This window comes from Manihot esculenta, chromosome 10, assembly GCF_001659605.2.
Source record: "Manihot esculenta cultivar AM560-2 chromosome 10, M.esculenta_v8, whole genome shotgun sequence".
NCBI classification, from domain to species: domain Eukaryota; kingdom Viridiplantae; phylum Streptophyta; class Magnoliopsida; order Malpighiales; family Euphorbiaceae; genus Manihot; species Manihot esculenta.
In genome coordinates, this window is record NC_035170.2 from 22,251,770 (window position 1) to 22,278,708 (window position 26,939).

General features: G+C 32.4%; 2 protein-coding genes across 5 annotated transcripts; both read right to left on the reverse strand.

Annotated features, from left to right (window-relative positions):
• Positions 1-275: 275 nt before the first annotated feature.
• On the reverse strand, positions 276-1,281 carry LOC110624232 (agamous-like MADS-box protein AGL61). Its single transcript, XM_021769343.2, has one exon. It carries the CDS (start codon positions 985-987, stop codon positions 346-348), a length of 642 nt encoding a protein of 213 aa, XP_021625035.1. The 5' UTR covers positions 988-1,281; the 3' UTR covers positions 276-345.
• Positions 1,282-6,390: 5,109 nt separating this feature from the next.
• Positions 6,391-25,464, reverse strand: LOC110624441 (pre-mRNA-processing protein 40A). 4 transcript variants are annotated; one of them, XM_043960533.1, is made up of 30 exons: positions 25,204-25,463; positions 23,908-24,028; positions 23,235-23,296; positions 21,766-21,834; positions 21,336-21,652; positions 21,049-21,240; positions 20,844-20,923; positions 18,933-19,002; positions 16,904-16,956; positions 16,715-16,772; positions 16,249-16,607; positions 16,066-16,138; positions 15,881-15,979; positions 15,716-15,784; positions 15,554-15,631; positions 15,304-15,390; positions 15,172-15,206; positions 14,954-15,059; positions 12,783-12,863; positions 12,608-12,700; positions 12,482-12,535; positions 12,278-12,394; positions 12,045-12,143; positions 11,773-11,820; positions 11,595-11,687; positions 10,075-10,182; positions 9,903-9,967; positions 8,908-9,010; positions 6,908-7,198; positions 6,391-6,786 (listed from the first exon to the last, which is right to left on the reverse strand). In XM_043960533.1, the coding sequence occupies exons 5-30, from the start codon at positions 21,624-21,626 to the stop codon at positions 6,649-6,651; spliced, it is 2,940 nt and encodes a 979-aa protein (XP_043816468.1). In that variant the 5' UTR covers positions 21,627-21,652; positions 21,766-21,834; positions 23,235-23,296; positions 23,908-24,028; positions 25,204-25,463; the 3' UTR covers positions 6,391-6,648. The 4 variants fall into 4 exon arrangements, with proteins under 4 accessions (XP_043816468.1, XP_021625275.1, XP_043816467.1 ...); XM_021769583.2 differs by having other exon boundaries at positions 21,336-21,671; XM_043960532.1 differs by lacking the exon at positions 15,881-15,979 and having other exon boundaries at positions 21,336-21,671; positions 25,204-25,464.
• Positions 25,465-26,939: the final 1,475 nt, after the last annotated feature.

Below are 26,939 nucleotides of genomic sequence, written 5' to 3' on the forward strand. Positions count from 1 at the left end.
ATTAAAACTTATCTAATTGCATAGTTATCAGAAAATTAATTATGTGATTAATATCATAATGAAAAATTAATAAACTCTTCACTATTGCTAATTAAAAACTTTCTAGTATGAGTGAAAGCTTTTTTTTTTAACATTCACAACTGGAATTTGAAGACGAGCTTAAAAAAAGGAAAAACTAATTTATTTTTTTTACTCCTTGTTTAATATCAAAAATTTTACAATAATTTAATTAAATTTTTTATTTAGAATCTAAGATTCATAGACAAGAAAATTAACTGGTGAGCTACTAGTTTGTAACCCCTTGATAATAATCAAGAAAATCTCCCAAAAAAGAAAATCCTCATATCAATACCCAAAATTATTGACATAAGGAATGGTAAAAGGAACAACATTAAACTCATTTGTTTTGCTCCCATAATCTGGAACATGTCTGATACAATTTGCTGCAAGAAATGGTGAAGAGTTCTTATGCTCAATCAAAATCTTATTTGCTTGTCTTATAACATTCTTCTTTAGATCTTCCATTGCATCCCCCAGCATTAGCAGTTCAGGCAATTCAAGTTCATGAATAGGAGCTTCCCACCAACACTGGCTTTGGCTAGCTTTTCTCATTTGGCTAAGTTCTTCTCCTTGCTTCTTTTCAGTTTCCAATAAGTCAAGGATGTGAGTCAATTGTGCACTAAGCTCACAAACTTTAGCATTTCGATGAGCTTCAATAAGCTGATGAGCAAGATCTGAGGTGGGAGGATGGTTTCCAACAAGAAATCTCTCCAGGATAGACTCAACCTCAGGATAGCTAAATGAAAATATCTTATTAGCTGGAGAGAAGACAATTATTGCAATTTCAACCCCACAGAGAATGCATAGTTCACTTGCTTTCTTGAAAAGTCCAGCTCGACGTTTAGAGAAGGTGACTTGTAAATGAGTTTTCTTTGAGATTTTCTCCATTGCAATCCTTTGACGACCTAAACTAGACCTTTTCACCATTGTTGAGAAATATCAGAAAATTATCAAAGAGACTCTCTGAGGAGTTGCAGTGCTTAGAAGGAAAACATGAGGGTATTTATAAGGTGAAATTCCCTCCAATTGATTAACAGTGGTTATATTATCTTTTGTATTTATTTTTTTATAATATAAAGTTGGCATCATAAACGCAATATCATAACTTATATTGAATTAAAGTTTATTAATTAAAGAATCTTAGTATTCTTTTCTTGCTTTTTTTTTTTTTTTTTTTACAACAAATAGCATATAGGCTTGTTTGATTGGTTTGGAGAGCAGTAATCAGTTTTGATAATTAATTATTGTAATTTATTGTAAAAATTTAATTATTTAGGTCAATAATGAAATTGTGTTTAATGATAAATTTATATTTATTTTATAATAAATATTCAGCTAGAAACGTTACATATATGATAATTAATAGGGATGGCAACGGATCGGGTATTTTCGGATATTCGATTCGACCGAACTCTAATAGAACGGATTTAGATAGTTATAATTAGGGGTGAGCATTCGGTCGGTTCGGTTTTGAGCATTCGGTCGGTTCGGTTTAAAATCGAACCGAACTGAATAAACCGAAAACCGAAATTTGAGTGTTTATGAAAACCGAACCGAACCGATTTTGGTCAGAAACCGAATCGAACCGAACCGGTCTGATTCGGTTCGGTTCGGTTTGATCGGTTTTGATTTTTAATAATTTTTTTATTTTTTACACTTTATTTTTAATATTTTAAAATTTAATTAAAATATTTTAATTTTAATATGATTTAATTTCTATATATTATTGAAAAAACATATTATTATTACTAATCGGTTCGGTTCGGTTTTTTCGGTTTTTTTCTGATCAAAATCGAACCGAACCGAAATAACCAAAATTTTTGAAATTGAAAACCGAACCGAACCGAAATATATAAAAAACCGAACCAAATTTTCAAATCGATTCGGTTCGGTCGGTTTTTTCGGTTTGAACCGAATACTGCTCACCCCTAGTTATAATCGGATTTGGGATGGATTTCGGATTCGGGTTTTATGTACATGGTACCCACTACCCGAATCCGTTTATATAAATAATTAATTTAATATAAAAAATATATTTTACAATAATATTTATAAATTTTGTTTATATATTTTTATTTAAAAATTTAAATTTAAATATTCTTTAGAAATATTAGATTTTTTAAATAAAAATTATGAATGAAAAATATTTTTTATATAAATTATTAATTAAAATATATAAGATTAAATGGGTTCGGATTGTATTCGGATAATAATAATCGGGTTTGGGACAGATTCAGATAGTTTAAATTAAATTTTAATCGGGTTCAAAATGAGTTCAGATATTACTAATATAAATTAGGTTCGGATTCGGGTAATTTAATTTTCGCGGGTATTCTACCCATTTACATCCCTAATAATTAATAATAATGAGAAGATATATTTACTCCTTTCTCTGCATATACATAAATTGGTTACAATACTAATAAAGTAAGTACATTTCAATTTTAATTCTCTCTTCATTTCATAATTTATCTTTTTTTTAATTATCTCAAAATTAATATTCACTTTTTTTTTAAACTATAATAATATATAAATTAATTATTCTAATTCTATTTAATTTTGACTTATTTTCAATAAATCTTAAAATATTTTTTAAATATATTGATTATTATAACTCTATTTAATTATGTCTTATTTTCAATAAATTTTTCAAAATATTTATCAATATTTAATAAAATTTAATATATATATAAAGAATATAATTAGAAAATCAATAAATAAATTTATATATTTTAATATATAAAAAAAATAAAATGAATAAAATTATAAAATAGAAAAAGTATTAATTAGTCCAGACATTCAATTTTAAAGAAATTTTAGTCAAAATTAAAAATAAATTAAATAATTTACTAAATCACGCTTAAGTCACGCGTTTCATCAATTAGCGTGAGAAAATACTCGTGAGCTTGTTTCAAGACCATAACTCTGATCTTAGTCCCACTCGAAGAGAAAACGTCATCGTACGAGTGCAGATCTCTCTCGTTCTCAATTCTGAAGATTACGTGTTTGCACACCTACGGTTTTGTTTAATCCAAGTGGATTATTTTATGTAAAATTTATATTTTAAAATGTAATCTAATTAAATTAAAGAAAGTAATTTGTATTCTTTGTGATCTTGTTTAATTGAAAGTAATTCAACTAGAAAATTGTAAATATACAGAAAAGATTAAAATTGTATTTATTTAGTTAATATTTTTATTTGATTTTCTAGAAAGTTAAAGATATTTTTTCTTTTTACAGTAAATAATTTTTTTTCTTTATTTAGTTAAATTATTTTTTAAAAAATTTATTTTTAAAAAAATAATTAATTTGAACTAAATAAAGTCTATAATAAAAGAATAAAATATTTTAATTTTAAATTTTAATCAAAATTTTTTTATTAAGACCTAATAGACAATTTCATTGTATTAAATTGTATTACTACATACCAATGTAATTTTATAAAAGCGGGATCAAACATCAAAGTATGTATAACTGATATTTGTATATATAAATTAAATAATTATATTTTTATAAGAGTTGACTTTAAATATAAATTAAAAAAATAAAAATATTAAATTTTATTTGATATTTTAATAATATTTTAAATCGAAAAATAAAATTATAATTTTTAGATATGCTCAAGGAAAAATTAATCTTTTAGTAAAAAATTAAAAATTTAAATTGAATTTTTGTATAAAAATCAGTGATCAAATCATGCATTCCCCTAACTAAATCTAATCTATACGAGTCACCAAAGACCTCAAATTAATTATGAAAATTGTGGCTGCTTTATATATATATATGAATGAAAATTAACAAAAACATATATAAAAAAAAAAAAAACACTAATTAAAAAACTTAATTAATTTCATGGCTTGATTTTCTGGGTATAGATATAATCAGTGTGACCAGCTAGTATTTCTTCTCATCAAGCAGTCTTCATCCACTGCTTCTTCACATCACAGCTCTCTTCAGCCTCAACCTTCTGTCCTTCATCAAAATCCTTCAAGAAAAAAAAACCTATAAAATTTACATTTTCTGCAGAACTTCAAAAATCTAACGTTATTAGATGAGAGAAAATTTGAATTATATATACTAAGAAAAATAGTGTACCTCCTTTACAATATTCGCCGGAGCAACTCTGCCGGATGCTATTGGTGAGAGTGAAGGAGAGTGAAGGTGACCTTGCAAGCCATTTGTTTCTGTTTTTTTCTTTTATTGTTCTCTAGAAGTCTACAAATTTCAAAGAAGCGTGAAGAGGAGACTCTGCGAAGGATAGTATTTATTGATATTGTGAAAGGGTAAAATTGGAATTTAGTATTCAAATTCTCAAATGGAGATTTTTTTTTTTTGAAAGTTATACTTTTATATATATAAAAGAAATAAATACATAATCAAAGAGGGTCTCAACTAATTCAGTTTAACATTTTTTCTAGGGTTTAACCCATTTTAAGTCTAATTAATAAATCTTTTACTATTTCCATATACAATTATTTAATTAATAATATTTTATTCAAAAACCAAAATAATTTATTATAATGAAATAAGAAGGAGCGTGGTTTGAAATAATTAATGTGATGGAGTTCCGCAACAAGCATAACGTCAATCGGTATTTTCATTGTTAATTTTTTTATCTTATAAAAGTGCATTCTAAATTTTCAGAGATTAAAAAGTTTCGTTTTATACAATTCAAGAGTTTAATAATAATTCTTTTTTATTAAAACTCTCTTAGGTTGCATTTGGTTTGCTATCTCCACATTTTTTTCCTATCTAATCCTCACCACATTTTTCTTCCAAATGCAACTGTAAGCCTGCATTTAAGAAATACAGTTGCCAGTTCTTTAAAGGCACGCCAGCTTATTTAATCATATTTTCAAAAATTATTAATTTATTTTTATTTTAAAATTAAACAATTGAAATATTTTTTTATCTTATAATAATTAAATTAAACTATTTAGTCTTCTCATAAAAAAAACTTTCTATTAAATTACTTAATCAAAATTAAACTAAATGCATAATTTACTCTTGACATTTTTCATAAAGTCATTTTATTCCATTAACTAAAAATCAATTTACCCCATTAACCCTATTGAAGAAGATCTTTAGACCTCGTCTAGGCAAGAATTGCAATCAACTTGAGATGACTTGGGATAAAAGATATCCAGCAATCTTGATAAATATGAGACTTTTTTTTTTAAATTCCTGTAAATTGTAAATTTCCCAGCCGCTCTTCTTGAAGTGAACAAATTAACCCAAGCAACTGACTTTCAGGAGTTAAAATTCTCTAACATCATGACTTAATGTATTGGGAACAAGAATATTGTGAGCAATTAGAAAATGAAGCAATATCAGCACATAACCACCAAAACAAAGCACTGAGAAAAGCAACACTTCAGAACACAAGGACAACATACTAAATGAAAAATTTTCCAGTCCCATTGGCACCGGGTAACATCAATCAACTAATGCTTTTTCAAGCCTCAGTTGTTATATTTTATCCCTCACCACCAACTTCTCAGTGTGATGCTGTTCAACTCATTAAATTATCCGGTATATCAAACCACATACTTCAGAAACAAATCCATGGGCCACTTCCAATTATATCAAAAACTAGCTTCCAATTTAAGCTATGACAAACAAGCATCATATCTGAATATTTCCCAGCATACATTGCACATCCAAAAAGGAACCCACCAATTCTCACCTCCTGATACAGCCATTATCATAGCATCCAGTAGTTAAAAGAGATTTTACTCGTCCCAGAACCAAAGATTCCAATTATGCATTAATGGTTTCGCTTTCCCCAGAATGATGGATACAAGAGTAGAAGATTCCAATTATGCGTTAATGACTTTGTTTTATCCCAAATGATGGATCCAAGGGTAACAAAAGATCAAACATCAACTTGCTCAAATCTCACTCATGAGGAGAAAATACCAGTTGGCAGATAATTTCCATTTTCTGCATGCACCAAAAGATAAGTCGTCCAAAGCCAGCCTTCATCAGTCCAAGAGTGGATCAGCAAGTAAGCTGGTTTAACGTGAGGACATTCTACATATCCCAAACACATACCCTTCTACTACCATTTTGCTATAATATGCTGCAAATGTTCAAACTTCACAATGTTTTCTATTCCGGAAGGATATCCTCGAACAGTTCCAAGGTATCAGAGTTTGGGACAAAGAAACGTAGATTTACTCAGCAGCAGGATAAAGATAGAAAAAGAGCCCACATAAAGAAATGTATATTTACTCGCAGGATAAACATAGAAAAACAGCCACATACGTTTTCCTTGCCACTGTTATTTGGAAAATATATGCATAATTTCCCTTTCAAGTAAATAGTGTTGTAAATAAAAAATAATTTCATGAATATTTTAGATTTTCTTAAATTATTTTGCAATGTTAAAACAATTTACATGCAGGACTCATCTCAAAAACTATCCAATTGCCTGTTACTGTTACATGTATGTGAGCTGACTAAAGCAGAAACCATAGCACATAGAGACTACAATAAGATGAAAATATATTAAAGTACGCTACAGGAAACAAGCATATTCCACTACAGATATAGCATTGGAGGAAAAACCACCTGTAGGATAAGCCATTACCGAGTTTCCCCATCATCACCAAATTCCCCATCTTCAAGGTCCAGATTATCACCATTTCTGCGAGAACCATTACGATGGTCTCTTTTATGTCTCTTATGTCTGCTTTCTCCATCTGAATCAGGAGTGGAGTTATGCTGCACCAGTTAACAAGAAAATAAAATCAAAGCAGAACATGACAATGTAACGCTTCAAAAGCGCAACAATTTTGATTAAAAGTAAACTGTTTGAGACATGATAAGAAAAATCTCAGCATACCCGTCTTGACTTTTTGTGCTCACTACTATGTCTGTGGGAACTCTTAGATCGATCCTTCTCATTCTCATTAAGATTATCTGCAGAATCATTGTGCCTCTTCCTTTGTTTCTTGTTATTGTCATTCCCTGATCTTTTGTTATCATTAGAAAAATGATCTTCCGTTACATCGATTTCAGTGTCAGCTTCTTCCTTCTTTGTGTGCTCCTTTTCCCTTTCGTGCCCTCTTTCTTTGTCACTTCTATGCTTTGACTTTCTCCTGTCCCTTTCCTCTCTCTCCTTTTCTTTTTTAGCCTGCATAACATAAAAATCACAAGCTTACAGCTTCCTTGTCCATGTTTTATTGTAAACATCAATAAGCCCAACATAGAAATTCAAAACTATGTTCACTATTATATTTTGCGAGTCCAAGCTCTTGATTCACATATCTTGATTCTACTAAGCTCTCATTAATTGATGATTCAAAATCATATACCATAAAATTGACTCATTACATTTCGTGGCATGCATTACGAATCCTTGTCATTGACACCCATAGAGAGGTAGTTTTTCCCAAATATACGAGTACATATCAAACATAATAAACCAAGAATATGTTCAAAGTACATTGAAACTGGAATTTACAGTCAAATTCATACTATTAATTTTTTTTTCATCTGATACCCATTTCTAAAATCTAATTAGTAGCAAAAAATATGATAAATGATCAATTTAGATGTTACTACAATATAACAATACAAATATAACAATTCCATAAGTAAACAATCATTTGTACATTTGTGCTTATAATTCAACTTATTATCCAATTTATACTAAAAATTTTCAATTCTATGAACTTTTTTACTTTTCATTTTAATGTTGGAAATTAGAATTAAAGATGTACTTGAAGTTTTCTTTTAAATCATCTCATGGAGTGTATATGCTACATCTGACCTGCTTAGAAGTTCTTAATTACAAATAATCACGATTACATTGTTGCCATTTGAATTTTTCAGCATCTAAAATTTTTTGCAACTAGGTGTTTGTCCTGATCAAGTGCATTTGATTGGATCTTATTCACCATAATATAAAAATGGAAATCTTTTAACACCAAATTGAGGATTAACCTCCAATGCCTAAATTTCATCTTCAAATTTCAATCATCCAACACAATCTAAAGTTAAAAAAGCCACAAGAATATGCTGACCATGATAACAAAGTCAACATGAAATGCCAAAAATACATAAAACATTTTTCTAACAGATGCCCTTACGGCATTGATTAAGAACCAATTACATCCCTTATCACATGATGTTACCGATCATATGATAAAACTGTATAACAAACTGATTCACCTCCAATTTTATCAAGATCTGCAATATCATGTAATAAAGGAGCAGTTAAAAGGAGTTCTACCACTCCTTAAACAATTTCCTACATGCACCTGTCAGAGAAAACCCATTGATACAAGACACCAAAGTAATTCGAAATAACTATTCTCTAAATCTCTTGCTAACTATAATTCTGAAATCTAACTCAACTCGCATCAATTCTTCTAATAAACAGATAACCAAGCAGTGTCATGTCATCAGAAACACAATGTAATTGCAAACATGTTACAGCTACCAAGTATATCCTTGGCTATCTGATAAATCACAAGCACCACTTTGACATAGCAAGTATAGCCAATGCATCTGCAATAGTAAATCCCATGTCCACAAAAGTTAAATAAAATGCCATTTTAATTGCTTAGCCATAGCATCACAAGAACTAACAGTTTCAGCAAGACACTTGTATAATGGTGAACAAATGATACTAGATGCTAAAACTGATGATACCATGGGCTAAAGGATTTTAGGGAAACAGCAGGTAAAGAGTGCTGTGCATGCTAATGCAAGTTGTTCACAAATGCCCAGTAGGGAAATTCTTCTATTCTCCAATTATTGAAATAAAAAGAATATTGACAGGTAAATATAATCAGTTTTACTGGACCATCAATAGAAACATGTAAACTGATTTAATACCTTTTCCTCCTTCCGCTTCCTCTCATTCTCCTTTGCCTGATCTTTCAATTGATCTATGTATTCCTCAAATATCTCCATGCAGATGCTCTCCTCATTGATAGAACTGCATGATATCACCAAACAAAATGATATGAGATCAAGATCAAATAATAGATATGAAAGTTCAATCTTAATTACAAGCAGCCCCACCAATGAAATAAACTAACAAGGCTAATCATAAAAATCAGCATTCAGCAGTGAACATGAATGCATCATGAATTAAAATGCAAATAAAGTAAACACTGAGTTTTTTCCTTTTTTAAAAAAAGTAAATAAGTAGTTAACACAACAAAAAATTACATAGAAAAAGGGCACATCCTAGGAATAGAAGCTAATAAATTTGGGAAGCCAAAGTGCTACTAGGGTATAGTCCATTGGTTTGGATTGGAGGCATTTTTTCTAAACGTGAATTCCAGTAACTTGTTTTAGAAAGGAAGGGTCAACAGCACTGTGCCTATGAATTTATATGTTGTGTTTCAAGCACCAAGAGTCTCATTTTCACCTTTTTTAAAATCGTGAGCTGAATTAGATTTTTTGCAATCATATTAACAATTTAAGAAAAAATGGGGATGTCAAGCTTCAACATACTTCAGAGTCTTTTCTTTTATGGTTAACAATGGAGGATTTGGTAGTAGGAAGGAAGCCAGATTTCTCTTGAAACTGCACCCTTTTTAGTGTCATGGGGGAGAGCAATGGCTGCATTCTCTCTCTTTTTAAAAGGTCCAGGTTTTATCTTCTTCTTGTGGGATTAGGTGGTTTCCTGGCTTCTACTTCATGGGATCTAAAAAAGTTCTCTAAATCATCAGGAGAAATTTCCTTACACTGTCAGTTTCCAGATAACATAATAATACATTATTTTTATTTGCAAGACTGATCATCACAAAACATTATCATAACTGCAAACTTACTGATCAACCTGAATAACATTATCATATTGCAAATTTTATGATCAATACCTGAATTCTCGGCTACTTTCAAAAAGTTCTTTACTGTTCTCCCATTTTGAAGATGCAGTTATTTCCTGCAGAAAAGAAAATAATAAGATGGATAGTAGAAAGAAACAATAAACTATTATTCCTAATTAATTCAACCAATGTAACATAAGCTAGTAGAAAGGCAAATCTTCACCTTAATAGAGTGCAACAAATTGAGAAATTCATCTGCAAGACGTTTACGCTTCTTTGCTTCTTTCTCCTCCTTTTCCTTGGCTCTTTCCAGCAATTCATCAAATACTATCTACAGAGAGAGAGAGAGAGAGAGAGAGAGAGAGAGAGAACATCAACATTTCAACACATCAGCTACAACAAAAAAGATGCATACCTAGACCTAAGTACCCAAAGAAGCAGGAAACTCCTGATCAATAGAAACCGACAGAGCATCAAGTTGTAACAGACAATTAATGCACTTGAGGAAAATCATGTATAGCTAAAGAATGATACTCAATGTGGCATTTGTTGAGTAATCCCCTAGTAGCCGAGCAAAATATTTTGGGGAAATTTTTCCAAATGAAACTTTACTTGGGCATATCCAGCCTCTGAATTTACAAGAAATTATATTGCCACAGTTTCAAGTACTAACAGATGAAACTTTACGAAATGACAAAATGGGATGGACTTTATCAAAAGCCCCTGATTGGAAAATGGAAAACTAAATAAATAACTCATTTATCCAAAATTTTCCCATTTTGCTAAAGAAAAAGGTCAGATATAAAAGGCTTAAAGATTAGGTGAAACTTTAGATAAATTTCCCAGCACGCCATTGACTTGTTGCTGACATGGTGACATGCTAGCACGATGTCAACACATCTCTTACTGCATTAGTCACTTTGTCCCTTAAGTGTTAAGGATGCTAGAGTAAAGGCCCTCATGTGGGCAGGAAAAAAGAGGAGAAAAAAACTCATGGCCCTGCTAATAAAATGCGTAAACCCAAGCGTACTTTAGTGTTTTTTTTTTCACTTCACTTTAGGTGATCAGAAGACCATATCGAAAAATGATGCCCACGAGGGAATGCTAGTTTATTTTCAGTTCGACATGAAAACAACTCCATAAATTGGGTCCACAACTCTAAATTTCTTATCCTAAATAAATAAGGTAAAAAATCCTCCAGGAACTGTACAACCTATACTGATCATGAACTTTATAGCGATCAAGAAAACATAGAAAAGTCATTCGAAGAAATAACTTCACTTGGACAAGTAATAGGCTTGATCTATTCTGGACAACCCTGAACACAATTAAAGAACAGTAGCAAGTTTTTCTAAAAACCACAGAATTTACTTCAATAACACTTCTAATTTCTAAATGAATGGATTAACATCAATACGCAATTGCCAAGCAAGTTCATCTTCTTCCCTTTTATTTCGTTTTTAGGTGTGTCAAGTAGCAGCTACTTTTAACAATACATAAGCAACCTAATAGTAATGGATATACCAGTAAAATCTTGAAGCAACAAACAATCTAAGAAAAATAAACCACAAAAAAAACCATCAATCCTCTTTATGAAGCAAAAAAGGATTAATATGAAAAATATATATATATATATATGTATATCTTATATACATATACATACATATATATATGTATATCTTATATATATATATATACATATATATATATATATATATGTATATTAGTAAGCAAATAAAATACCTTTAGATTCACATCTGATACAGGTGGAGGGCTCACATCCTCCACAATAGCAGCCTTAAAATCCTCCAGTGTCCAAGTTGATGCCAAAGAAACCTGAAAAGCCATAATGTCAGACATGTAAGAAAATTAAATATGTTCAAAAAATATGAAAAGAACAAAGCACATTTGCATATTATACCTTTTTCAACTTCACCACATTCTTTATCTGGGTCTTGTCCTCATGATACTGTGAATATAAATTAGCATTAAAGCAAATGTTTAAGCATCACCACAAGCAACTCAAAGAAAGCCCGTTCACAAAAACCAATATCTTTAATTTCCATCTTCAGTTGGCATAGGCAACAAATAGAGGTAAAAGAATACTAGAAACGAATTGAGCAGCTAGTAGTTATAGCTTGTCTCATTTGTTGAAACCCTAACCTATAGCCTAATCTAGTACAGCTATCTCACCTGTTTCTCTAGCTCCTCAGCAACATCTTCAAACAAATCTTTTGGAGTTGAACCTGAGGTGTTTGATGCAACAGCCAAATATGCAGGTAAATCTTTAACCTGAATGGCAAATAAAATTAAACCAAAACATAAGGGGGAAAAACGTAAGCATAACCATCACTCAGAACCACTAAATATTCTAGGAAGAAACCAAACCAACTAATCCTACACTAAATATTAAAGTATACTCTAACCTTCAAGTAATAATCACGCCAATGGGTTTTGGCTGTCAGACTGCCAGCAGCAACATGTTCTTCTAATAGCTTGCGGAATTCATCTCGATTTTTTCGCTCCGTCTTTCTCAGTTCTTCCTATATAATAACAAAATGAAAACTGGGATATGTTAGAAGTCTACTAATGGCAGAGTCTAATTTCTCCCATCTAACCCTCTCTCAAACCTTCTGGATCTTCCTCTGCTCTTCTTCTTCCTTCTCTAAATCACGTAAATAATCCTGAAATATCACCTTGAAATTAGCTGAAAATACATAAAGAAGCTTACCTAGCTAAAAATGAAAAAAAAATACCTGGAAAATTTCCAAGCGATCAATTTTGTCAAGACGAGAACATCTCTCATCTGCCTCTAACCGATCCTGAACTTTTCGCCACTGGGTGCTCACCTAAAAACAAATGACAGGTAAGTAAGAATTGGACAGTGAAAGGGAATCCATAAAAGTGAATCACAACTTCATGAAAGGATACCTTAATAAAGTCACAAGATTCCAAAAATTGCCTGTACTCCATTACATTCCGTTTGCGCTCCTCCTGTATCTTTGCTCGCTCCTAACCATTTATCCAATCAAAAAACTGTCATATATTCTTCAAATCCTTTATTTTCAAGCTACAGCTTGCCATACTGTTAATAGCAAGTAGCCAAGCACCAAGCATCTACATACACACACATATATTCCTGAAGGGTTCTATACAACACAATCATGACATCGAAAGACGACAGATACTGCCCGAACTGTTGAGTTTCTGGGAGATATTTCTGTAATTATGCATTTATCTTAATCCTACATGTAAAAGGAAAACTCTAGCAACACAAAAATAGGTGCTTGTAATTTTTCCATTCAGGTGGAACAGGCAGGTGGCTAGCTACACATAGGAGCAATGTCACAGAGCCAGACAGCACAAAATTCTATATACATAGTTGTGAAAGGCTCAAGGTGAAAAGGGGGTTTGGAGCCTAGGCGCAAAAGGGGGTTTGGAGCCTAGGCGCAAAGGGGGTTTGGAGCCTAGGCGCAAAGGGGGTTTGGAGCCTAGGCGCAAAGGGGGTTTGGAGCCTAGGCGCAAAGGGGGTTTGGAGCCTAGGCGCAAAGGGGGTTTTGGGCCTAGGTGCAAAGTGGGTTTGGAGCCTAGGTGCAAAGTGCAGGCGCACGCCTGAGCAATGCAAGGCACACAAAAAAATTCAAAAATTCATTAAAATTCAAGTAATATAAAGCTACATGCAATAAAATGAAGTACCAAACATCAAATCTAAAGCTAAATATAATAATATGAAGTACCAAATATCAAATACTAATAGTTAAAACATTAACAAAAAGCTCATAAGTTAAAAATAAAGTCAATTTTCTCCATCACACAGTAAAACCAACTACTCTTCAATCAATCTACTCTTCAATCTTCACAATTCACATTTATCATTTACAATCACAAATTCATAATGAAATACTACATTATAATCTTTGTTTGCTAGTTAAACTAGCTATCTATATTCACAATTCACATTTATAGTCACAAATTTTTATAATGCTAGTGACACTTTCACAACCACAATTTATGTATAATTAAAATAAAGTAAAAAAAAGAAAGAAAAAAACAGAAACATTAATGGACAGAAGCAGCAGGTTGATGGCAAATGATGGAACTATGAAAGAAAAGCCATCAGCAGAACGAACATAGAAAAAGGGCAGCAGCATTCCAGCAGGCAGCATTCCAGCAGTATAACAGCCATGGGAGAGAAGGAGAAAAAAAGAAAGAGAAGGAAGAAAAAGGGAAAAAAAATAAAAAAAGGAAGGAGAATGATAAACTAAAAAAAGAGAACAAGAATAACTTACATGGTATATTGAGATTCTTGATGTTAAATTTGGACCAGGCCTAACTCACCCCAAAAGCTAGCTCAAGGGGGAGGAGTGCCTATGGCTCATATAAGGGGCACATTACCCCTTTCCACAACCGATGTGGGATTCAACACTTGAGAATGAACCTTGATTATTTTTTTCTTCTTTTTTCTCCCTCTCCTTTTTTTTCTCTTTTTCTTTCTCTCCTACGGCTGTTGCTTACTGCTGTGCTGCTGTGATGTCTTAAAGTTTTAAGTCTAGGGCAAATTTAGTGCTATTTATGTACATGGCGCCTTGAAGGGTGGGGGCGCACCTTGCACGCCTGAGGGCACCTCAGGCACGTCGCCTGCCTTGCGCCACCCCAGGCGCTAGGGCTGGCTCCTGGTGCGCCTCACGCCTCAGGCGTGCGCCTTTCACAACAGTGTCTATATAGAGCATTTTTCTCCTTTTATGTGATCGTTAATCTAATTTCCCGAGTGTGAGAGATACAGAGTCATTTTTCTTTTCAACGCTTAGTCTCCAAATATCATTAATGGCTATTTCATAGAATCCACAATTCTGGAGGAGAACATAGTAAAATCTCTTTGAATGTCACTAGAACATGTCACTAAGTTAAATATCAAGTGTGGAACATTCAAGCTAATATTAATTTTAAATTTCATGCATTCTTTTTCCAACTGGATAACCAAGACAAATGAGGACACTTATGATCTCTATACTTATTGGTCCAACTGCATATCTTATTTAAAGGCAGGGTGCAAAGGCACCATGTTCTAAATAACACAATTGTAAACCAAACTAGTTGTCTACCTTTACTTCAAGTTCCTGCAAGAAGGCATCAAACAGATCTCTGCGGTCCCTTTCTCGTTCAACAGCTTTAAAACGCTCATCATTTTCAAACATCGTTACTGCTTTGCTGAATAGTAAATCAGGCATTTAAACAGCAGAAAGAATTTACTTAGAATAAAAGGAACCATTAACAAGAAGATAAAATATAAAAATAAAAACAACATCAAAAGAGTACAAACCTCCATCTCGTGGTTAATGAAAGCTCTTTGGATTCCTGTAAAGAATTTGAGTTCAAGAGGTAAGACTCTCCTGAATATGAATGTCTAGGTATGCATGAATAAATCTAATAGATAATAGAAACAGAAACTCACTTCTAGCATATTCCTGAAATCTTCCCTTGCTTTTTTCTGTTTAATCCGCCTTTCTTCAGCCTCCTGTTTTCTCTTTTGTCCTAAGTACTGAAATGTGAAGTTAACAACCATAAATGAAATGTTGAAAATCACAAAAGAACAGCCAGGTAGCTCCAGAAAGAGTAAAAAATGGAAGTTCAAAATTTGGTTATGAAACAATCAAAACTTTAAACCATGATTACATTAAATGAACAACAAAGGCAAACATTACCTCATTAAATGCTTGCTTCCGCTCTCCAAGTGTTTTCAGTGCACCATATCTTTTGTCATTAATTATTACTCTCATGGCCTAACACAGTAAGCAACAACATCAGGAACTAAACCACTCCCAAAAGTGAAGATGCACAAATTACTCATGAAATGATTTAACTACCTGGTCCCAGGTCCAGTCAGACCCAACATTTGCAGATTCCAGAAGTGCTTTAAATGCATTCTTTGCCTCCTACAGCGGTAGAGAAGAAAAGAATAAGACCAAAATGTCAATAATCAAAAGAGCCAGAAGAAGAGTATTTGGAATATGGCCAGTTATATAGTGCACCAGTTTATCAGCATAAGTCAAGGGCTCCTGACTAACAGCTTTTTCTTCCAACAAAACATTGTTAACCTTTTCCCTTGTTACCACATCTTTTGCTGCTTCCTGTGAAGCATTGACCACATTATCCTGCTAGTAAAGCAGGCCAAGAATACATCAGAACCTAAACAAACAACAGCCATAACAATTACCTCTTTATCTTGTGTGGGAGCTTTATTTGCAGAACCAGAATTATCTTGACCCGAAAAGTTACTGGAGTTGTTTCTACAAGTTAAGAGCATGAGCAACATAAACTATGTGCTATTTAAAAAAAATACAACTATAATAATAATAATAATAATAATAAAAAGAAGCAAACTTCAAGAATCCTTTACATTTGTGCTGTTGTGGCATCAACCCCAGTCCCAGTAGCAGTCGCTTCAGAACTTCCAGGAACCGCAGAAACTGGATTCTCAGCTGTCTGAATTCCATCTAGATTGCTAGTTACAGAAGAAGACATGACAGCTAAGGCTGATGATTCAGAGGCTGACTCAGATTGCAAATTACCAACAGTAGCAACAGGGGTAACAGGAACAGGGCTTGAAGGTGCCCCCTGAGCAGGGAAAGCCGAAGCATCTGAACTAGATGGTGTTTTTTCTACAGATGGAGGACCAGCAGCTTGTGTATGAGAATTAGAGGATGTTTCCGTCTGTGTCTCCATTACAGATGCCTTTTCAACTTGTTCACGGGCCACCTTGAAGCACATGTTTTAAAGCCAGCAGTGAATACACATAAGAAGTCTGCAATATAGCATTGTAAAATAGAAAAGAACAGCCTATAAACAAATCCATGGTTGGAAACCTTCAATTCCTCAGGGATTTCCCATTTTGATTGCCTGGTAACCTTGTTGAAGTAATACCTACAAGAGATTCATAAACATAAAGAACAATAAAATCACAAACGAAGAAAATTGTGGGATAAGAATGATCTGAACAGGGTCAAGGAGAGTATGAACAAATTGATTTATGGAAGTTAAACAGAATTACACACTTTCTTCCATCAGGACTAGTAAATTCCTTCCAGTCAGTTGATGCATCTGCTCTCTGTCATGATAAAATTAAGAAATTAATAAAAACTGATAATGATGGAGCTGGGAATCATAAATATTACATGAAAGAGCTTACTAAAATTATCAGAATCTAGACAATGCATAAGATTTGCATAACATATCAATAATGATAAACATCCACAATTTTCACAAAACAACTGAGCAAACATCACTCAAATTTGATTGCATCTTCTGCAATACAATTTCTGAAAAAGAAAAACATTTAACAGTGAATTGCAGCATGAAATAAGAGATTAAGATAGTAGCAAAGACGCCATTCCAAAAGGAAAGGGAAAAGCATAAGTTTCAGTCAAAAATTATCTATTCAAACCATAGTCTATGTTTAAAACAGTGAGCTGTAATCAATTGCTTGCATAAACTCAGAAATTGAAGAATGAAGACAGCCTTGCTACAATTTAAGCCCACTAAAAGTGCTTTTTGTTTTCTCATTAAGCAGCCATATCAACTATTTTCACTCAACTTCGTTACTGTAAGTTATATCTCCTCCACAACAAACATTTAAGCAGAAGGTAAATTACGGTCATGAAATTTAAAAAAAAAAAAAAAAGAAGAATATAAAACTCAATGTATAACTATCCTAAGCGCAAGGAATCCAATTCAAGGAAGAGGAAGAACACTCTGAAACGCAAATTCTGGATTAATAAATAGATAGGAACTATATGACCTATACATTTATGTTCTGAGAGCTCAAAGATACCAAACAGTGATATTCGGTGGATGGTCAGAACATGACAAGAAGTAACCAATTTGGTGCTTCATAAAGAATCAACACAAAAGATCATGCAAATAAAAATACAACAATCAATAAATAACACATATGACAGAAATTACTAACATTCAAGCTACAAAGTAGGTAGTGCAAGCAGCAAAGACCCACAGCATATCCTACCTCTCAACAGTGTAGCACAGCATGTACCTGTAATCACCTTACAAGCACTATGGAAGTCACGCAAAGTATATTTGGATAAACAAGTATTCAAAAATGAACTTTAAAGAGTCCATATACCACTAAACCTAAGAGAACAAATATCAGCAGAAGACAAATTTTATAGTACCTTGGGAATACTTACCACAAGGGGTACCTTGAGAAGTACATAAACAGTAAATGAAAAGATAATTAATAAGGGATTACATGACAGTAAATAAGCATCTAAACTAATAACATGCAAATGTCAAGATTAAATTGTTTTAGATAGCATTTTAATGAACTGGGTAAATCAAGGGACAGAAATTCATTTGGCACAACTCTGCAATATAGCGACCACCTGAGTATCAACATATTTCTAACTGGTGCCATGCAATAGTTACTTCCTAAGCATAATCCAAATGGAACAGAGCTACAGGCACACACAGAGACAAATTTTCTATAACAAATAAAGGAAATATGACATGATCAATTTTTTCCAGATGTTTAAAAGCACAACTAATTTCAGCAAATAATTTGAAAAAGATAATATGGCAAGGAGAAGAAAGTAAGAGGAGAAGAAAAAGAAGGATGGCAGTTTCTCCAATTACTGAGACACATAGGTGATGTTTTCCAATTACTAGGACTGACATATAGGAGGAGCAATGGGTAGAACAGTAAAAATACCCACAGCGATTTCTCAATTAAGGGATAGAGGTGCTATGTGAAGTACATGAAAAGGAGATATTTGATAATTCAAATCAATTCTATGCAAACAACTTGATAATATGAAATTCAAAAGCAATAGTTACTTGCACGAGATAAAAGATGGACCTTAGACTGAAGAAGATCTGCCCATGACTCAAAAAGAAAGGGAGAGATAATCTAAATAACAAGAAACTTGAATTTAGATGAGGCTAACACAACTGAGCATAACACCCATATTTAAACACGTACGAGCACTGATTTCAAGACACTTGTAACTCGTTAGCCAGAGAATATGAAAGAGGTTAAATGACTACACAACAACTGTAACATGACCTCACCTCAATTGGCGTCATCAATTCAACAGGCTTCTCCCAACTAGACTGTCTTGTCCTCTTATTATAATAATATCTGAAAACCAAACAAAGAATAATTAATTCAACAAAAATGTATATAAAATAATCACACATCAAAAGAATTGTACATATAAATCAATTATCACCAGCACATATTCATATTGAAATAAAGAGAGAATAATGAAAAGGCTCTAATAAATGGCACATAATTGTAGTTGCAGAATGTCTTGACTGTACTAATGCTGTTCATGCTGCATGAGGCTTACAGTCATTAGTTAAGAGCACACAGGCACAGCTATGCTTCATGAATTGTGCGAGTAACAATGTATATTGACAGGGAATTGAACAGCTTTGAAAGAGGTCAATCCATAAATTTGAGCTATAACCCTTAAGGAAAATAAGTGAAGTAACAATTGAAACTTAAGACAAACAATGGATCAACGTCAACCATGCACTGGGAGTGGGAGCCACACATCTAAAAAGTAGCTGAGAGTATTTGAGGCACTGGTCTTGGATATAGCTGGAACACAAGGCTTTCGAATTTAAAAGGTTCTTATACAATCATTGAAAAAATTTTGCACCAAGATGCTCATAAGAAAAGGTTTTATAGGAAAATGCTGTCGGGACTTGGGAAGGATTAGAGAAATGATAAATCAATCAGTTCAAGAAAACAGGTGAACGTTCCCCACAGGCACCATCGTATTAAGAGAAAACAACAGCAAAAGAAGTAAAAGAATGGTTATAAGAACCTATTCATCTCATTGTGGTCTCTAGACTCCTCCAATAATGTTTATACAATATCATTCTACAAACAGTCCAATGTCTCTAAACATCAACTGTTACTTCTCTGTTTTAAAAGTTCACATCATTAAACAAGCAAGCAATAAACATGAAATCTATTAATTTTGCAACATGCTCTCTTCCCTCTACGTGCGGTCTATGTTATTAAGTAGCAAGGTGCAGGCTCATAAGGCCCCCATCTAATAAATACAGTATCACAGGTCACACCTGGGTCAACAAAACACCTCCCTTCCATTTTGCCTTTCACAACATATCTAAAATCTATACTTCAAGTTATATCAGCATAACATCTAAAAAGGCCCATTAAAGAGAGCATAAAAATTAAAATATAACTACTTAAGTTGCAAAGACATCAATCAATACACAATCATATTTGCACAAAATCAACCAACTAGTCATCTATGCTTCACTCTCCTAGCTCCACATGTAACCATACTAGGTCAAAAAAGGTATAAATACACAACTCAAGGGGTGAGAGAGAGGGTGTCACACACAGAGGAACTTCGCGAAAGTAATTATCTATGTGAAGTAATTAGTCGCAGCAGGAAGCATGGAAGCAGCTAGGAATGTCCGAACTAATTAGAGTGGTAGCAAGTGTTTAGCAGTAGTTAACAACTGGTCAAGGGAACAGTTAGAATAAGCTGTACAAATACAGCTAGAGGATTTTGAGGAAGTCAGTCAAGAAATATCAAAGTTCATACTCGTTTCTCTCGATTTCTACTCTATTTCTCTTCTCACTAAATCTATTTCTTGTCTTCCTATTTTCTCCTCTATTTCTTTCTAAGTTCTTGAAACAGAGCTGTCAGGGTTCTTAACCATAACAGAGGACAGGCGAGCAGGAAGTAAAAACACTTTAGATAGAGGAAAACATCCCATTAGGACAAACAAGTAGTATAAGCATAAGCCAGCTGGAGGTTTTTGCTCTGGACAATGAAGTTTCAAATGCTTATGAATTTTATTCTTACAATTTGAATTGGAATTCCAAGTTTATCCATCAAAAAATACATTCCACGAAAAAATTAGATAACACTGCCACAAACAATTCAAGTTGATAATATACACCATGGATTGCCATCTCCTATTGCAAACACATACCTTCTTCCAGTAGCAGATACATGCTCTTTCCAGTCTGTTGTAGTCTCCTCTGTAAGCTTAGTGGGCTGGATGCCTGTTGTCTGAAAATTTATGCATTGCCCCAGTATCAAGAAACTCATAATGAACAATAATCGTGACAGCAAACACAAAATAAGACATAGAACATTAATATAAATGAGCAAATTTAAGAGAGAAACGTTCCTACCAGAACATTGACAGAGATAGCTGAAGATTGTTGCCCATTGTGCTGCACAGGTGCAGCAGTGCTCTGACTTGCAGATGATAACCCAGGCTGTCCTCCAGCAGATATATTTGAGCCATGCATTTGAGCCATTGGCTGATACTGAGTTACAGCATTAAAAGCTACTGGTGGTTGCCCATAGGATGATGGTGCAAACTGAAAGGGGAAAAATGTATAGAGTTAACCATAAAACACTAAATACACCATTTGAAATTTCCTGATCTCCTCAAAAGGCAGTCCCATTGTCTTACCGCATATGATGTAGAAAGTGGTGCTCCAGGGCCACCTAAACCAGGTGCATAGTTAATTGGAGTTGGAATACTAGGTGGAGGCAATGATGATCCTGGTGCAACATGCCTGTTTGGCTGAGCATTTGGCAATGCAATGACCTGGGATGGTGGTGGACCCGGGCTTGGTTGTCCAGGTCTTGCTGGTAACTGTTGCACTGGTTGAGGAAATTGGGGCTGTGGAGGTTGAGTAGGCAATCCAGCATTCATCACAGGGACACTTCGGCCAACTGTCTGGAAATGTGGAGCAGCCATAGGAATGAACTGCTGTGATTGTTGTCCTGGAACAACAGGTCGGAACTGCAGAAATAATTTATTGAAAAGGGTTTCTCTAGATCTAACTTAAGCAATTGGAATATAAGTTATAAAAATGGTTATCAATAAGAAGCATTACTTGAACAGGCATGGGGGGAACAAAATTCCGTGGAGGATCCATGGAGCCAACCGGAGGAGGCTGAAGAGGCTTTTTCATCAAGAAAAGAAAAAAGGAGTAGACAATTATCAAGAGATAAAAGCAATTACTGGTAATAAGCAATTTAAAAACAAGTAAACAACACACATCTTTTTGTCATCTAATGCTCATAAGAATAAGATTCAAGGCAAATTTGCAGTTACTACGATGTCTAACACATTTGCAAACCAATAAATAATGTTGAAAATAAGGTTACACTTGCATAATGAAGGACATTAGCTAATATATAACAATGAAAATAATAAGGTCAAACTTATCAACCATGCAAGATGTTTTCAACTTTTTTCTTACGGATGAATACAAATGCAATGAAGAATGCATGAGAACTTACTGGTTATGTTTCATTGAATGACAACTCAACAGTTCTGTTGCTGAAGAGTAAGGTGGGATGTGAATTGCTTTAACTCACAATACATTTACATTGACATATCAACTTCCAGTGTCAGGAAACTGTGTCCCTCTAAGAAAAGCTCACACAATGCACCATTACTCAAATATTCCCCAAAGCTTTTACAGTTATTTCTATGAAGAACAAACTAAAGCTCCTTGTATGATAGCATACATAAAGGTAACAACTAACAAGTATGTGGATCATCAACCATTGGACAACAATCAGGTGTCCCTTAGCACAGGCATTAGCCACTGGATAATTCATCTTTATATGACAGCATAGGTAAAGAATTCCTCTTCTTGTTTGAATATTACATTGAAAAGAAAGAAAGGAAAAGGGAGGAGAAAGAAGATATGAACATAGTCATATTATAGTGAAGAAAGATAAATAAATAATGGAAAATCATTCTAGACTTCTCTATATATCTAACCCTCAACCAAGTAAATCAAACGCAAAGGAATTATACAGTCGTCCCCTTCAAGATTAAGATTTTACTTTGGTGAGATCTTACAGTCCTAGCTGTTGCACCCAAGTATGCTCCAAAATACCTAACTTGACCATTATTTTTATCACAATTGTCAACTTTAATTTTGCATTATTGGTAAAAAAAAATTATAAATACTCACTTACCTTTAGTACTGATTGAGATTCAATGAAAAGTGAAAGGTAAAAACTAATATATAAATAATTGAAGCAAAGATGTGAAACATGAGTTTCTTGCTATAGTAGCATCCATTGAGAAGGAAATTTCTGGTGCATAATTTAAAGTTTGAAAATGATAAATAAATAAATACACTAGCCATGAAATAAATAATAGATATAAAATGAAAGAGAGGTACACTAAAAATTTTCAGCTGAATTGCCAATCAAAAAAATTATATTGCTTCTGAATCACTCATCAACCTACACTAACTGAGAGCTCTGGAGGGCAATGAAAAGCCAGCAGTTATTTTAAGCAATGTACGAATGCAATAATTTTACTTATTTAATGGAATCTTACCTGTATACTGGAATATGGAGGGTTGTTAGCCATTTAGCAGTATAGCATGCTCAGAAGACCAACTAAATAACAACAAAAATCAAGACCATGTTAGTATCTATTATCCTTGAAGGTAAACAAATCCTCTAACATTAATAGAAGCAGAACCATTCTACACACTGATGTATATAACTAAATTAGATAAAACACCACTATAATTCAGCAGTTATAGTGAAAGGTGCAAGTATAACAGCAGAAAATAAAAGGCAAGTATCAAGTATGCATTCTCAAACATACCAAGGAAGCTATCTAGACTTATCCTTGAAAAATAGATACGAGGAATTACACATTGTTTTTTTTTCCGTTTACAAAAGGAATATTGCTTGAACATATGTTGACATCAGGGAAAAAAGATTTAACATTTTGGAAGCCTACAATACCATGAAAGTGAAGGAAAACAAAAAAATTTTAGCAATTAAAAGTTGAGTTCCTCAAATATCAAAGTCGTTGAGCAAGAAGAACTGCATCTAGAAATGCATTTTTGGCTTGCCAACCAGAGTGGATATTCTTTTAAATTCTAAATGTTATATAAGACCAAATTTAGTTTTGTTTTTTCTCCTTGCCCTCCATTTTCACTTTTGCTGAGACATGAAAGTCAAATTTTCATTGATAATTGGAAACCATGGCGGTTTACCTATAGATATCCACTCAGGACAATCCACCTAAGATGAGGGAGAGCAACTGTCTATGATCTCATGGGATAGCTAGATGATTTTGCTCAGATGGCTTGAATTTGAACTACATTAGGAAGGTACCTACAGTGTTTGAAAAGAAGCATTAGCCCTAAACACATCCTCTGAAAAACATCCCTTTCACCAAAATTTATTTGCAAACTTGCAGAACTTACGGAACATCATTCACAACAGATGCTTCAGCTTAGTATCACAAGTTCATAGCCCATCAAATTCAATAATTAAAAAATTTTCCAGATAAAACTGTACATGCAAAAATGATATTAACAAACTAGAAGTTCCCATACCCACATTAAAAGAGACAATTAAAAATAAGAAATAAAAATGAAAAAAGAAACATCCAATTTGGGTACTCCATAAAGTTTCCAAATAGATTCACATATGTTCTGAATGCCTAAAAATATGGAGTCAACCGGGAAATAACCACAAACAAAAAGGCATGCAACAGGCAACAGCATTCATAAACAACAACCAAACAGTCAATTAGCTAATAGATTCAACCTCAAATAAATTAAATTAAGCCACTACTTGTCAGAACAAGAAAAATGGACCTAAATTCAACGAGCTCCTTTCAATTCCTAAGGATTGAAAATGCACAAAAATGGAAGATAAATTCCACCTATCAAGTGAGCAAATAATACAAAAGAGCACACAAGAAATCCATTAGCATGCATCAAATAGCACTGCCATCAGCACATTATTTTGAAAATATCAATATTCACAACTTTTACCTAAACAAAACCCGTTTTAGAGACAACAAAGAGACTCGATGATGCACAACTCCCTTCCTTTTTTTCCTCCAAGCAAAAAATTGACTGGCTATTGATGACCTACAACAATGTCTTCACCTAACTACCTCGATTAAATTCACCTTAAGTTTTGCAGCCTGGGAACAAGAATCTCATCTAAACAAATAGAAATTTGACAAAACCCGTAAAAAAAAGGGAGCGGTGTGGGGGATTTAAAAATTAAAAAAAAAAAAAACTCACTGTAGTCACAAAATCACAGTTACACGAACTGGGTATGCCTTAAATTCTCTGGAAACACAGTCCCTTGAAGAGTTCCAAGTATACGCTTCAACCCACATAAAGTTTAATATTCTTAACCTAAAAACCCCACATGCAAAACCCACAAAGTTTAAGATTCCAAGACCTATGGAAGAGTTTCATTCTCCTAATTGCATAATTTTTCTCGAGAATTAAGAGAAAACAAAAATTAGCTCGAGAGTGAAAGCATACCACCAAAGAAGACAGTAATTTTTCTTTGGTTAAAATCCCAGAATGGGGATTTTGTGCAACTGCAGCAAAAAGGAAAGCTATTGATATTGACGCGTTAATTCAAAATGGCTGGTCTCTCTCTATAAGGGCGTGTACAGAGAGAAGGAGAGAAAAGGGGTCACTGGTTTTTGATTTTGGTTATTGTTGGGGAAAAAAGCACGAATTTTGGGTCTGGCGTTCTTCACTCGCGGCTGAAGATGAAAACCGCAGGTTTGTCTAATGGGTTTTATAAGATACACTACAATTCATTATTATACCCTGCCATACTATTTTGCATTAGGGCTATTAACAAGAAAAGTCCATGACTTTTGCTTTTAATTACCATTATAATTTAAACTTTTAATTTTTAAATTTATTATAATTATAATTAATTTTTATAATTATTTATCAAATCAAATAAAAAAATTTTAAAATTTAAATTTAGTAATCACAACTTTTAATATTATATTAAATTTTTAAATTTTATAATTTTAAATTAGTGTAAATATTATATTATGTATTATTTATTTTTTTTTAAATATTTAATTAAATAAATATAATTAATTTTTAATCTCTAATTCTTACCATCTAATTAACCATATATCTTAAAATATATTTAACTTTTATTATTCTAATTCCTAATTTAAACTTTAAAATCCTTAATCTAAAACTAATTATTCTTAGATATTTATTTAAAATAAAAAATTCTTATAATCTAATTAATCATATATCTTAAAAATATTTCATTTTTATTCTCCTAATTCTTAATTTAAACTTTAAAATCACAATTTAAAACTTGTTAGACTTTGATCAAAATGTGAATTTTATATTTCAAATTATGAATTAGAAGAGTCAGGTGTTTTTAGATTATGTGCATTAATTGAAATTAAAAATTTAGTTATATACATTACGGGTTTGCAAGCTATTACGTCGGTAATGAACAAAATTGTTTGTGAGTTATTCGAGATTCGAATCGATAAAATTTGATAGGATTCGATTCAATTTTTAGACGAACCAAACTTGAATTCGATTGTGAAACTCATCACCTAAATAAATAAAATTTGAGCTCATTAATATTCAGCTCGTTAAAGTTTAAAACTGATTCATTTCAACTTTGTGAATAAACTCCCGAGTTATCTCATTGAGTAAATTTACGAACTAACTCACGCAGTAAGCTTATGAATAAAACTTATTAAATAAGCTCATGAGCGGATTCATTAACAAGTTCATAAACAATCTAATTAAATAAATTTATAAATAAATTCATCATACATTAGTTCATATTTAGTATCTAGTGTTTATTATTTTTATATTAAGAATAAATTTTTTATATATTAAAATTATTTATTATATAATTATAATAGTAACTTGATTTTTTTATAAACTTAAAATTAAATTATAAATAATTATATTTTATAAATATATACTTGTATAATAACTATACTATAAATTATCCTTATAAGGATCAATATTAAACTATTAAAATACAAATAATTATAAATTTATATAAATAATCAAAACTATGTCGTTTGAACTAAAATTATATAATTTAATCAACAAGTTTCAAATAATTATTTGTAATTATGCTATTTAAATACAAAGTATTATGTATACTACGAATTATTAATTTATTTTAATATTTATATTATTTGTCATGGTTGATTTATGTTTAAATTAAATAAAAATTTTAATTTTGACACTAAATACACTAATTAAGG